Source organism: Astatotilapia calliptera, chromosome 5 (genome assembly GCF_900246225.1).
Source record: "Astatotilapia calliptera chromosome 5, fAstCal1.2, whole genome shotgun sequence".
In the NCBI taxonomy this organism is placed as follows: Eukaryota; Metazoa; Chordata; class Actinopteri; order Cichliformes; family Cichlidae; genus Astatotilapia; species Astatotilapia calliptera.
Genome location: NC_039306.1, coordinates 27,916,570 through 27,932,067, shown reverse-complemented (window position 1 = coordinate 27,932,067; position 15,498 = coordinate 27,916,570). Strand labels below are relative to the sequence as shown.

The window sequence follows — 15,498 nt, the reverse complement described above, 5'->3', positions numbered from 1 at the left end:
ACAGCGATCTATGCTGCAGCTTGTTGAACATGTAGGAAACAGTCTGCAGCATCCGCTGTAAATCTAGAGTAGGATTCATGCTTCTTTTCTTCACGGAAATGGGAAAAACACCCCTATTTCTTGTGTTTCTGTTGGAGACAGGTGGTTGAGAAATGAATCCACCACCGCCCCCTCCTCTTCTGGCCTGACAAGTTTTCTTTTCCTTTACTGCTGTGGAATGGTGGAACGAGGGAATGGAGGAACAGGGTGTCCAAAACACACACACACACACACACACACACACACACACACACACACACACACACACACACACACACACACACACACACACACACACACACACACACACACACACAGTCCCTGTCTAACTTATGCTGACATACAAAAATATCTTTATGCATCTCAGTTTATGAGTTTCTTCTCCCGATTCGTGTTTTTTTTGTTGTCCAAATATAAGATTTAAAAGTGCTTCTTGATGTGTTTTTCTGGGTTTTCTGGCATCCACTATGCTTCCTGTGAAAAGTCTGAACAGTAACGGCTGCTCTATAAAGTGTTGCACTGGCTCCTGTCTTTGCCACAGTTGGTTTCAGTGGATATTAGTAAACATGACACTGATGGCAGCACTGTGATGAACAGGCAGAAATCTCCGACTCTAAGAAGACCAGTGTTGTGCGGTAGCAGCATAGGAGGTATGAGGCAGCTCTGTGGTACAACAGGCACGCTGCCACTGCTGCAGGCAGTCCTGTCCTGGAGGGGCTTTGCTCCTCCAGCTGTGCCCTGGATGTCGGCCTGCCTGGGTCTCGGTTGCGCTAGGCTGCATACTGTACAACGCCAGTCTTTCATTCTGTGTCCTGTGGGAAGAAAACTGATGTGACAAGTTCCAACACCCAGTTTCCCCCCATAGCCCGGATCTAAAGCGTCCACAGTCAACACGAGCCCTGCTCTGTCTGTCTTTCTTCAACGCTCCTGCCTGGACTTGTCACCCACAAGGAGCCAACCGAGCGACACCAAACCTGAGCCCCTAAAAATGAGAGTTTAAGATCACTTGAAAATGTATGTTGCATAGTTGGATCTTAACAAGGTTCCAAGTAGAGCTTCAACATGCAACAAGAAAAAATGGGAGTGAGACAAAACATTTTTTGAAAACAACGCTTAAACTGGAACAGGTTGTTTTACAGCTGATCAAAAGTTTAGGACCAAACCCGCCCTTAGTCATGAGGGATGCTCTCTATAACATCTGGACATAGCCAGCGGCCGTTTGACGCCCCTGCACCTCCTGAAGCTCTGTTGTTCCACTGAAGGAAAAAACACCCCAGACCGTTATGGCGCCCCCTCCGCTGTGGCACATAGAAAAAATCTCTGCTTGTCATGTCAGTAACATTGGAAACCATCAAGGTTACATTTTTCTCATCAGAGAATAAAACTTTCTTCCACCTTTTATTGTCCCATGTTTGGTGCTCGCTTGGAAAGTCCAAAAGTCAGCTCTGTGGCATTCAAGGAGATTTGTTTTTGAAGCCCTTCAGTTTCAGATGCCGTCTGATGGTTATGGGGCCTTAATTTGGCTCGAGGATCGTCCGGTGTCTTGATTGACAGCCAATTGGATCCTCTGGCTCAGTGCTGGTGAAATTTTTTTGGGTCTTCCACTTGACTTCTTCGTTCCATAACCCCCAGGATCATTTAAGAAATTCCAAATAACTGTCTTACTGTGTCCCACCTCATCAGTGACGGCGCGCTGCGAGAGACCTTGCTTATGCAGTTCAACCCAACCACGTTCAAAAAGGGAACGTTTTTTTGCCTTTGCCATCAGAACGTCATGACAGTGTGACTACCTGACAGAAAATGACAATGAATCCACATTTTTGCACAGATTTGGCCTTTTAAATGCATGTGGTCCTAAACTTGTGATCAGCTGTAAAACAGCCTGTTTCAGTTTAAGTGTTGTTTTCAATAAACTGCATGTTAAAAAAAAAAGTTGTATCTCACTCCCATTTCTTCTTGTTGCATGTTGAAGCTCTACTTGGAAGCCACCATGCAAAATATAGCTTTTTGCAGTTTTTCAAGTGGTCTTGATCTTTTGATCGGGACAGTATAAATTCTGATGTCACAGGAAATAATTTATAATTTTCACAAAAAATAGTTTACAATTTCATTTTCAGCACCACTTTAAGAACTATCGGGACCACTGGTTGCTAATTTGGCTGACAGGAAATACATCACAGCCATTAAATATGATGTTTTTCTGGGGGGGTTTTCAGTAATTTAAAAAAAAAAAATGCCAAAGATTTGTTGTTTCCAGGTTGGTGAATATAAACTCAATATCACAGCTTTAAACTGTTAATCATAAATAGACATTTATTGGCATTATTATCACTTTCTCCTAACTCCTAAACATAATGATTTGAGGTTACTGGAGAAAAAAAATCTGCAGCTTAGCTTAGCGATTGATGTTCATGAAAATTGAAAATCCAGTATCTCAAATTATTAGAATTTTTCATTTAAAGTTTGACTAAATTACAATTCAACAGTATTTATACTCAAAGGTAGTTCAGTGCACGCCGCCACGATTGGAAAGCCTGCTGACCTAACCGTTGTCCAGATGATGATGATGATCACTGACACCCTCCATGTGTAGGATGTTAGTAGAGTGCTGTGCTGAAGAATAAAAAGCAAGTGGACTGGAAGGGGAAAGTGTGGCAGGAACAAGCACAAGCTTCAACAACCACTGCTGCTCAGCGGCCCAAAGTCTTATTTTCAGATCAAAGCACATTTTTCCTTTACTGAAAAACAAAGGTCCTGGAGTCTGGAGGAAGCATGCAGAGGCACAGAATCCAAGGTGTTTGAAGTCCAACGATTCATGCAGACTTTTCACTTCAAATTAATATTAATTCTACAGCACCAAATTACAACAACCGTTACCTCCAGGTGCTTTATATTGTAAGGTAAGGACTCTAAAATAATACAGAAAAAACCCTAAAGATCAGATTAGCCCCTGTGAGCAAGCACTTGGCGACAGTGGGAAGGAAAAACTCCCTTTGAACAGGAAGAAACCCTCCAGCAGAAGCAGCTTCAGGGAGGCCATCCGCCACAACCAGTTGAGCGTGAGAGGAGAAAGACAAGACAAAAGACACACTGTATAAGAGAGCCGGAGATTAATAATCACTCATTTCTGAGATATTGAGTTTCTGATTGTCATGAACTGCAAGCCATCATCCTAAAATTTAAAACAAAAAAGGCTTGAAGTTATTTCACTTTACATGTCATGAATATAGCATATATGAAAGCTTACATTTTTTGAGTTCAATTACAAAAAATGAAAGTCTGAGATGCACACATTTAATCCTCCTTGTAGTAAAGTGGATGTGGACAGACTTTAAACAGGAAGTAGAAGCGCTTTAAACGGCATAGCAGCACATTCTCGTTTCACTCTCCTTTTCTCACCTGTGGCGCCTTTAGTGAATCAAAGACTTGGCCTTATAAAGTTATAACTGAAACTCGATGCAGGCCAAGTCCTCTGCTGGTGGTTAAATTACAGCAGCTGTGTTTCAGATAATGTTTACAGGAAGCTTCTGTAACACAGTGTTCCACCTACAGCCAACGGCTTCTCACCAGAGATCAAGACTGTCGGAGTCTTATGTTAATTCCAGTGTCTCATTAGTTAGGACGGGGTGGGAATGGAACACTGTGTCTTCTCCAAGGACAGTGTAAGTGTGTAAGTGTGCACGTGTGTGTGTGTGTGTGTGTGTGTGTCTGTGGGGGGCCGATTGAGGTTACTCTGAACTCACTACCCTTTATACACACAAACACACACACACACACACACACACAGGACAAAGTGAGGGAAGCCAGACATACAGTTAGAGCGAGCCAGAAGAGAAAAAAGGTGGCTTGGAGAGGGAGGAAGAGGAGGATTCGCAGAACACGAGGATTTTGGGGGGGACGCCTTGGAAGACGGACATAGTAGGAGAGTTAACCGGAGGGACAATGGGCCTCTGCTTCACCTCTCAGTGACAAGCAGCCTTGGGATGGAAATTCTCCTGAAGTAGTAACATGTCCGCACTCTTAACACTAACCATTCGCACAAACAGCGTGTTCCCGAAATGGTCCATATTCCAGGTGAGGTGATATATGTGCACACAGGTGTCACTAATGTCCCGGCGCTACCTCGGCCTGCTCCGGTCCTGCATGCTGACACTGTCAAAACGTGCTCACGACCACTGCGGGGGTCGCTCAGCTCCCCGCCTGCGAGGCATCACCTGACAGCAGTGTTTATGAATTCGCTGCCAGAGGAGGCGTTGTGCTGTGTGGCCGTGTTTAAAGTGTGTATACCTTTGCGAGCATGATCCTGGTCTTTGCCACGTCAAGAGGAGTGGTAACAAGCGCGGCTACTGCACCTACAGAAAGACACACAAACGCGCTCAGCAAAGTGAAAACATAAGAGGCCTTTACTCTATGCTCTCAGAACAGACTTTAAATATTAAAAATAAACCCATAAAAGAGACCAATTACTTAACCACAGTTACAGTAATGTATTAATTCAGCAATAAACACAAGAACTATTGGCCCTCAACTCCATTAAGTTCATAAAATCATAATATTCCAAGTCCCAGACCTTCCCCTGTTATTAGACCACAAAAACCAGAGACGCGCTTCTATTCCCAGCACCCCCTTTTCTACAGCTTCGTCCAGCCTACGTCTTCCCCTGAGCTATAAACACACACACACACACACACACCTGATTACATGCACATGCATGCAAAAAAAAGCCACGCAGACCCCCTAAAACACACACTCACTCCTGTGAGCTTTATAGAGACGTTCCACCCCAAATTCCCTCCCAACACTCCAAGTTGGAAGCTGGATAGGCAGCAAAATCCAGAGCAGCCTCCAGTGAGCAGAAGAGTGTGTATAACTGAGAAAGTGTGTGTTACGTGTGTGTCGCCCTGACACAAACATAGCAACTGTTCTTGGTAAACATATCTATATGGGCCACTGAGGAGCAATGTGACTGTAAGTGAGGTGGAGCTGCAGGAAAACCGCGTTAGGGTTTAGAGTTAATAGCTAATTATAATAGATGGCTTTTGTTCTCTGCTGTGGGAGGGGGATAAGTTCAAGAATAAAACAGTACAGCTGTCTTACTGTGGCATGCTTTACTACGATCATCCCAATAAATAATCTCACATGTCTAGCGCTCAATTAAATAATCTACACTTGGTAAGTGGGGGACGTGAAGGTGATGAAGGTGACTGATATGATGGTGTCTACACAGGCTGAAAGCTGCCATAAATCAACGCAGGATACTCATAGAGATATCTGGGATGATTAAACACGCATGTGTGAGCATTTCCAGCGTCAAGCAGATTATGTATGAGTGAGAGAGAGTGAGTGTGAAGCGCAATGTTAGGGGAAGTGACTGAAACTTGAGGATCCCTCTTGGACAGCAGCTTGGTCACGTAGGGACGTGAACTTGACTCCTACCCTGGACCCACAGCACCCTGCCCCCCCGATCCTTCACCCCACATTGTTCTCTCTACAAATACATATTCTCAAACCAATGACCAGGCCGCCTGACTGCTTAAATACTCAAATACTATTTGCATATAGTGAACAGTGCAGTCTTGATCCACTGATTTTGTATTATTTCATGAGGAACTAACGAAACAAGGAATTAGGTGCAGCAATTTGACATCATTCACAATTACTAGCTGCACAAGAGGTTCAAGCCAGCTCGTGCAGAAATCCTTCAATAAATCCAAACGGGGTTTCCTCTTTAAAATGACACCCACTGTCACACTTGTTTCTTTTGAAGCATCTCTATCTACAATCTTCCTTTCACTGAGACCACAGCCCAGATGGGGGATGGCTAAAGGCCACGTCCCAATTCCTCAGGGTGCTGTGTTGTGTGTTTTCTCTAAATCAGTCACACTTCAATCTCAGCATCACGCCCCCAGATCACCTAACCTCCATCTTCCTGTCCTGTCTGGCATGCTGTAGCATTTTAAGAGTTATGGACTGAAAGCTGTAAAAGTCCAATAAATGCTCCACAGACTGAACTACAGAATTGTTCTTTTGCTGAAATATGTCTTTACATTCAGGTTTTAATTTTTTTATCTCAAAAAATGCAAGACTGGGTGGAAAGACAGATGTTGCTGCAGATTTTCTTCCATGAAGGACAGCGCTGCCGCTTTAAATGGCCCCGGGTCGAGATTTCTCTCTCTGGTTACACTGAAACTCCAAGTACGACAAGTCACTATAATAAATACAAATAATAAACAAACAAGCAAAACTCTTTAAAATGATAACAGAGAATCAGTTTTACAAACTCTATTTAGTATAAGCCTGTCGTGTTTCAAAGTTCCATTTATTCTCCAAATGAATTGAAACCCTACATTTAATTACAACTAGTACAAAAACAACATGCAGTAAAATGTATTACCTCCTGAAAATGTTTTGTTTAGTTTAATTTTGTAAAATCTTTGTAAAAAAACAAACCAAAAGAATTTCCCAGATCTGGGATAAAGAAGGTGCATCCGTACCTCATTTATTTAAAAAAAAAAATTCTCATTGTGAATTTTGTTCTAATAAACTGTCTAATCTCTTTCTCCCTTTCTTAAAGCAGCTTAGGCTCCAGTGCCCAGGATGTCACAGCGCTGCAGGGGCGCGTGGCCAGAAACGGCTCCATCTCATGCTTCCCGTCCTTTCCTCTGGTTGTCTGTATATCCCATTCACCCAGATCAAGACAGAACAATAAAGTCTGCAGTGGAATAATAGTCACTAGCTGAATGAGCCGACAACTGTGATAATGTGACTTTTCTGTTGTGGAAACAATCCAGGATCAATGCACCGAGGACTGCCAGTTTAATGCCATCTGTGTGTAAGAAAAATACTGGAATTCATTTTCTCATTTTCTCCTTAGTCGTCTTTAGCAAATCCCGGGTGGAGGAGAGAATGGGATTTGTCTGCAGAGCTCACACTTGAGAAACCTTGCAATAATGTGGTTTTGGGTAAACTTGTGCTGCCCTCCTGCCCATCTATTCACCTATCCTATCTAACATCCATCTGTCCGTCCATCCATCCATCCATCCATCCATCCCAACCCCTTTCCCTCCCCTCCTCCCTCTCTGCCTCTTTCCCAGCACAGCATATAATCCCCTGCACCTGCAACAGCTCCGCACACTGCTGACTGCCAAGAGTAGAGCGTGTGACCTTGCCTCGACGACCACAGAGTCTGGGAGAAAGAGAAGAAATGTCAAGAGAGAGGGTTGCAGATAGAGGAGGATGATGAAAGAGAAAGAAAATGGGGGAAGTGAGAGAGAGAGAGAGACACTGCAGTTAGTGGGACTATCAGACACATTGAAAACATATTGTGAACCTTGGTCTGGTCTGGGGTTTAGAGCCCACAGCTGGGAAATGAGCTGTCCAGCTATTTTTGTGTTGCCTTTTCTCCCCAGTGATGTCATGCTACTTGTTTCCCAAGACATGGTGTGGGATAAGAGGGAGGCAAGAGAATATACTTAGTACAACAGGTCATCTCATACTCAGATATTCAGTATAATTATTAAATTATATTAGGATATACTGACACTTTAGTAGTTTTACACCAGGAGCTCAAAATCAATGTACTGGCCAAGCAGCTGTGTCAGTAAACCCCTACTTAAATGCTTCTTTACATATTTTATGGAACATCACAGTAGCAGATTTATTCTTAATGAAAAGATGGTTAGAAGTGTTTCACTATTGTCTTTGATTTCTAAATTTTTTATTTAAAATCAAACCGCTTATAAAGGTATTACTAACATACTAACACATAGTGGGGAGGATTCTAAATCCTCTAATTAGCACTAAATACTAAGTACAGTTAAAGGTGCTACAGCTTACAGCCTCAAGCTGTACTTAGCATTTAGCGCTAATTAGCAAATGTTTAAGCTAACAGTATGTTATTAGCCTGCTAGAACACTATATTTGCTAAATGGCTTTAAATCTCTACAAGTGTTCATCTCAGACAAATGACTTTATAATTTATTTATTTTGTGGCCAATATACTAATTAAAGCTTTCTTTATATAAATGTTCTGTTGAATATTGGTATGCAAAATGTTGATGTTGTTGGTAAAACTGTCCAAGGCACTAGGCCTGCGGTTCTTTTTCAAATTTCAAAGTCGGTCAAGGAATTTTGGTGACTGTTACGTCTCCACATATAGTGAATGTGAAACAAATGCAAAATACCCCACAAAAACAAAATAAAAAAACAACACCTTAATTAGGTTGTTATTAAGGTGTGGCTAACTCATAACCAACAACAGCCTTAGCAACGCTATATGATACTAAACACAAAAGCTTGCATGAACTTCACAATATCCAACATAAACATTTAAAAAATTGAATTAAATTAAAATGAAAACCCACAAGTGTCTCATACAGTAAGAATGGATAAAAATCCCCCCCAAAAGAACTGAGTGACTCACCAGCCAAAGAAAAGCCTCAGTAGGTTTTTTTCTGAAGCAGATGTTAAAAAAAACTGACCATGACAGTCCCTAAACTTTTCTTTTTTTTGTTGTAGTATTTGCAAATACCAAAGAAATGTTGAATCTTTAACTTTATGGGTTTTTTTTAATATTTTCTCAGAAATGAGGAAACTTTTGCATGCAACAACAGTTTATGTAATTAAACTAGATTTTTTGTGTGATTGGAGCTATATTTATTCTTCCCCTTAAATATCCTAAAAGATTTGAAAATTATTTTAGCGTTGCAATTTTACAGACCGAACTACACCGACAAAAAACAGCCCAGAATTGTATCAATAGAATATATTGTTTATATTATATAGATAAGTGTATTTTCCAAGTACTTACTGTGTATAAAAACTCTCACAGTTAAGAGTGGCTACTGAGTGAAACCACCTGATGTTTCTGTTTTAAGATTAAAGTCAGGATGAGAAGGGAGGATGTCTCTTTTTCTGCCCTCACCACTTTTGGCAAAATGGCGAGGAGCCCAACTCTGCAAGGTTAGCCTGCGTATAAAATACATGTGGACAGCTGGGCTGCCTCGGGTGCTGCAAGTAATGATTACTTCTCAGTGAGAGCAATTGAGCAACAGCATGGAGTGATTACTAATATTTTCTTTGTCTATTCACTCCTTCACAAGTTGAATCTGTTTCATGTTAACTCATTCTACTCTTTTTCTCGCACACGTGTGCACACACAAACAAGTAAACACAAAGAGAAAGATAGAAGGAAGAAGCAAAGGCAGAGGCCGTGGATGAGCTCAGGATATGTCATGTGTATTTCATTAGAGGGCAGATTAAAAAGGAGATTTTGTTTTCCACATCAAAGGCCTCACGCTGGGGGATTCCTCTGTTTCTCTCCTATTCCGACTCTCCCCCTCCCTTACTGCCCGTTTCATGAATAAATAATAATGAGTAAACCTGGGAAAACAAACTTTTTGACCTCTGAACCCTTGTGTCAGGATCAGCCTTTGCACCTGGTTGCCTTCCCACAGGAAAGTGGGCGGTGGCTCTGTGTATATCACGTGTATGTTCGAATTTCTGTCCTGGGAAACGTCCTTTAGTAAAGATGCAATGCTGTGAAAAAGTCTTGAGCCATCCCTCTTTTAAAAAACCCCAATATATCTTATTAGGAAAATGGTAAATAGGTGCAGGGGTTAATACATGTGCAAAACAGAAGTGGAAACACAGTATATAGTGTAGCAAGCTTGAAAGTCAATATGACCACCTTTAATTTTCAACACAGCTTTCCTCTAATTTCCTTAAGTAGCCTTCAGGAATAGTTCATCAAGGCTGAAGGACATTTAAAGCTCTTTTTTGGATGTTATATGCATTTTGTTCCGTCACCAACCCACGGGCCGGTCCGTGAGTCGTTTGGTACCAGCTACCAGTTGAGGCTTGGGTGTGAAATTTATGGTTTTCAGGGTTTTTATCATTAACTCGGCTTCCCTGGGTCTTTTCCCGTGTTGTAGTTGTGTGTCTTATTTTGAAAGAAATATTTACGCCTTACCATAGCGACCAGACAGCATTAAGGGGCAGACAGGAGGATGTTACTCTCAATGTTGTTGGCTCATTTCAGAAGGACGCTGCTAATAAAGTTACACAATTACACAGTGAATTTGCGTTTATTATTATATTTACAAAATACCAGTTTTTGTCTTGTTCATTTTATTTTGTTGTACAGTGGTCCCTCGCTATAACTTTTTTTTGGTGCAATTTTGCATGATTTCGTTTTTCTTACAGCGCATTGTATTCCGTTTCCTGATTGGCTGTAGACCGTTGTCAATCACTGTCAATCTCGTGCCGTGTCTCCTTTACAGTACAGAATGCTTCAGCTCGTCAAATTTACATAAATTGTCGATCGCTAGCAGTGTGACTCTGAAGTGTTACATTATATGTTTGTAAGTTGTTTCCCCAACAAACACAACAATGTCGACGAAACGTTTTGCACCCTAAGGCAACTGCGTGTGCCTTTGGTTTCATTCTATAACACTGGACTTATTTTTCTACGAAGGTTTGAACATTGAAAGCGTTTAAACAAGAGAGAAAAGTGTGAAAATGTTCCTGCCTTTCTGAGAAAAGTGTCTAAAGTGTGTAGTGAGGGGTTTTACAGCCTTAAAACCAATATTCCCTCTAAGCTGCGCGCGTGTGCAATTGCGCACTGCTGGCACGGTCTCTGCGCACAGAAAATCTGCTTTGCGCACAAAAAAAAAAAATCCAACCTGAAATGACATTAAAATTAAAACTTTAACAGTTCTGTTTTGCAGTGTTAGTCAGTAAGTGACTATGGGATTAGAACGATACCACCTTATCCCATAGTCCAGCCAATAATGCGATTCACATCCGTATATACGCAGCTAATCAACGTCATTGACAGGCTAGGACAGCGTCCTTATGTGCAGACACCGGTGTTTCAGCTAGCAAAGCGGCGTGCCTGATATGGAGTGAAGCCACGTCAATGACAACGTGTACAACCATTGGAGATGTTGTTTATATTTACTGTTTTATAAGGAAAACGCTCAAAGCACTCTCCGCCTGTGAGCAAAAACAAAACCAAAAAAAAATCCCACCCTTTCCTATTGGTGGAAAAATGTATCATGTTGACCAATCAAAAAAATGATATGGCAACATGGCATTTAGTTGTTTAGGAAGGGGGAAGTTTTAGGAGTGACGGCAGTGGTTTGAGATGTGAGAGATTTGCAACGTTTAGCGCAAATCTTGTGTAGTTAGCGTGTAGTGTAGTCAATAGTTTTGTTGTGTGTGTCAGAACAAGCTGATTGTTCTGTAAATAGTTTGAAATGTTTATTTAAAAACACTGCCTTGGCTGCATTTTTAGGTAAACAGCTGCAAAAAACTTTGTTGTTTGCATAACTCAGTTAACTATATAATTAATTACCCAACATTGGTCATTATAGTGCGATCCTCTATGCTGTTGCATGCTGGCACGTTCAGTGAGAGACGAGCACTGTAACAAAAAATAATTTCCCCCAGGGATCAATAAAGTATTCTGATTCTGATATACTGTGTTTTGCAGACAGAGAGTTACAGGACTCTCTCCAAGACCACAGACTCCTAATACAAGTCAGAGCTTTATTTAAAAAAAGAAAAAAAGAAAAAAAAAAAGTTGTGTTTATAAATTGGAGTTCAAGTTATTTTTAGTTCCAATAGTGTTAACATGCTGCACAGGTCAAGAACAAGATTCTTTTTTTAAATTTTCATTGTAAGTGGGCTAAAGCACTTAATTAAAAGTAGTCTAACATAAATGCTGTAATTAGATTATTTTAATAAACCATGTAACTTGGATGGATTCGATGCTGGCGTGACCACAGTGCACACGTCTAATGTTGCTCACAGTGGTCCAAGAGACCGCTCAGGGAATTTGTGTGTTCGCTCCGACACATGAAAAATTAGAGGGAACATTGCTTAAAAAATCTACAATAATTGTATAAATTAAAGCTGGCTACTTCGCGGATTTCACCTATCGCAGGTTATTTTTTAGAAAGTAACACCCACCCACGATAAACGAGGGACCACTGTATTTACCTGCGACACCTTAAAGGCCGGTCCATGAAAACACTGTCTGCCATTAAACCAGTCCGTGGCTCAAAAAAAGATTGGGGACCGCTGAACTAGATGATTGGAGTCCCAAACCATGACAAAGCCTCCACCAAGCTTTATAGACAGCTGTAGAGACTCACTGCTGTAGCTTTCTCCTGACCTCCTCTGTCCACATATCTGATGATCATCTGATTTCAGTTTCAGCAGCAGTAGATGGATCAACTGAATTTTCTTAACGACACGTTTTACACCACGCTGACATATAGAAAGCTTTCAGCTAATAGCTCTTTTGGAACCTTCTTGTTGGAGCAAAAATACTTATTTTTTGGCTGTGAAACTTATTTTTGTTATTTTTATAGACTGGTTCTTTGCTAAGTTATCTGTTATATGTAGACAACACTGGTTCATCCCTCGAAACTCAAGGAATGGAGAACTATTGCTCAAGACACTTTAAAGAACAGAAGAAAGCATAGCTCCTTGGAAGCAAAATATTAGTAAGGAGGAGAAATGACTCCAGATTTTTTTTTTTTTTTTTTTTAAACAGTGCTTTATCTCACTGGCTCGTTTTGAGCTTCCATCATGCCTTTGACTCCACATTCCCTGGATTTTTTGTGGGTCTAAGTTGGTGTTCAATCATAACCTAAAAGTGTTACACCCTCCTGTTTTGCTAATGTTATTTTTGAGGTCAGAACAGATGGAGCAAACTGTGCACTTTATTCTGCAGATGCTGTTGGGAAAACAACTGCGGGAAAACCAAAATATTGTGAAATTAATGTGTGAAAGAACCGTGAGAATTATTCACATGGATATTGAAATCTGGCGTGGAGAAGCTTTAAATCTCAGTGTAGTGACCGATTCCCTCATGATTTACTCCCTGACTACTTGTGTCTGCAAAATGCTGCCTCTGTGATATGCAGATATTTAGATGCTTGGCCATTTTACGATGAGACAACAGCACTGGGTCGTGGGTTTTCTTCATTTGGCTCTCTTTTCTTCCCCCCTTCTCTCTGACAGCTGTGCTGCCTCCATGTGAAATTAAAAAGGAAAAAAAAAAAAAGCCATAACGCAGCACATTACTATGCCGTGAAGCAGATGGGAAACCATGCCACACACATGCACTGTCTCAAATTCCTTCGGTTTAGCATTTTTTAAAAGTATATCACATTATTTTTGTTGGAGAAATCCTCTTGAACATCCCTGTGGTCACTGAAGAAACAGCAGTAAAAACTTGCTTGCCTCTAAGCAATTGCTTTTTGGGTTTTTATTTTCATCTGTTTTCTTGGCTAGTCTGCCATTAGAACTCAAAAACGGCTCGAGAGGAGAGGTCCAGATTCCAGCAGTTCATTTCTCCACCAACGGATGTGTCCAGATGGCCTGGAGAGAGGAGGCCTTTGACTGAGGGACAAAGAGACACTTGTGAACGACAAAATCTAACTCCCGCAAATGCACAGACACACAGAAACGCATACACACACACAGCTGTGCGCCGTATTGTTCGCCTTCGCTCGGCCGTTAGCTCCCAACATTGATGGAATGTTTGACTGGCCGCCTCTCGCGCCCTTGAGACATGATGTCACTCCAACAAAACGCCATCTTTTCAGAGAGAAATGGCTTTTTATCTGTGAAACGCGAGGGGAGAGCAGCGACATGGGGCAGAAAAAGACATTAAGGACGAGAGGAAGCAAGAAAAAGCTAGAGGAAGAGCAACACGGCTATTCTCAGAGCTCGTGATAAATCGAAAGGCTGGTTTGATGACAGTCGTGACAAGCCATTAAACCGGGGTGCAAAGTCCCATTTTGGCCTGCCACAATGATACAGGAGAATGCAGAGGGTGAGCGTGCTGTAAATGTGTGAGTTTTGACTGTACAGTGGATTTATCCTCGACATAATTTTCACTGGAAATGATGCTACTCTGATAAAATAGATTAGCAATAAAGATGCAAAAGGGAATAAAATAAGAGATAGATGCATACCTTTAAATATTCCCAAAGCGGAAACTGAACCAGAGAGAATGGGATCTGAAAAAAAGAAAGAAGGCAGAGTGTTAATCATCGTCATTATGTCAGCATTAGTTTTTCATTTTCTTTAGGTTCAGGTTTCATCTTTAACCTCTAATCTCTTACACTTGTCATTCCTGCCACCTTTCTCTATTTCCTCTAACTCGTCTGACTGCTCCCTTGTTCCTTCTCAGTGCTGATGATTAATGAATGAGACGGGCTGTGGTCTGGCAGTCCTGACAGACGGATGGATGGATGTATAGATGGAGCAAAGTTGGAGAGAGGAATAGAGGGATGAGGGGATGGTGGGAGTGTGTGTGTTGCTGCTGGAAAGACTAAATCGGCTCAGGCAGGAAGTTACAGTGGAAAGAAATCGATGGCAGTGCCAAGGCGAGGTGCAAATGACACGCAGTCAGACCACACACACATTCTCCCTTTCTCTCACACACACACAGACATAGGAACGAGTATACTTTCTCCATTTGTGTACTAAGCAAACAAATAGAGAAAACACACACGCGCACATATCCTGTCATCCTGCAGTGGACGAAGACAGGCAAGACAGGAAAAAACAAAAGCAAAGGAAGAAATAAATAAAGTGACAGTGAGTTGTGTCATCAGGCTTTGATCACACATACAACAGGATCGTTCATCCATCCGAACCACCCCCTCCAACATGTTCCATCAGACCATGTTAGCACATTGGCAAAAACTGAGTCAGCCAAAGCACAAAGACAATGCACCAAGTGTGTTTACGCCACCTAATGAGCTTAGTCCAAATGCACTGACCTCATATAAACACTCATTCTGAAGTAGATTCAATTAAAGGGCATCTGCTTTTTAAGAGTTTAATATAAGACTTTTAAAGATCTTCATAGAGGCCCAGAGTTTTATTAAAGTAAAGACATAAAGCTGTCAAATTGAGTGCAAATTCAACTAAGTGGAGGAAATTGAGTTTCTGAGATGAGCTGATAAAAGACCTAATGCAAGTATGACAAATAAAGAACATGAGATAGTATTACGAAGGGGCAGAGGGTGGAGGGTGGAGGTGGGAGGGGTACAGATTCAAACTTAAAGAAACACCTACTGAATAAAACCAGACATCCATGACAGGTTAGAGCTGTTACTGATACATTTGTACTCCACTGCTTGTAAAATGTTTGTAAGTAATCCCCATAACACTGTCCCACCCACACAGGCACTGCAGCTACACCTGAACTCACCTAGACCCTTAGATTTAAATGCAATTCTGCATTAGTGTAGTTACTACTCAAGCGTTAAAGCTGAAAATACTGCAGGCGGCTTTTGACTTTTCCTTGATAAATGGGCCTGGCATGTGCAAGGTCAGAAATCTTCACCCATCTGGTCTATCTGTGCAGACAGAAGCAAATTCTCTCACTCCTCTAAGATTATCTAAAAAAAAATTTTTGGGACATACTGGAAG

At 41.4% G+C, this 15,498-nt stretch overlaps 1 protein-coding gene across 1 annotated transcript in view; it reads right to left on the bottom strand.

Annotated features, from left to right (window-relative positions):
- Positions 1–15,498, bottom strand: part of slc25a26 (solute carrier family 25 member 26) — a 50,988-nt gene that overhangs the window by 5,952 nt on the left and 29,538 nt on the right. Inside the window, exons 7-9 of the mRNA XM_026168664.1 lie at positions 14,031–14,075; positions 7,156–7,225; positions 4,327–4,391 (exon numbers count right to left, since the gene is read on the bottom strand). Coding sequence (XP_026024449.1) covers positions 4,327–4,391; positions 7,156–7,225; positions 14,031–14,075 — 180 coding nt within the window. The remainder of the gene's footprint in view (positions 1–4,326; positions 4,392–7,155; positions 7,226–14,030; positions 14,076–15,498) is intronic.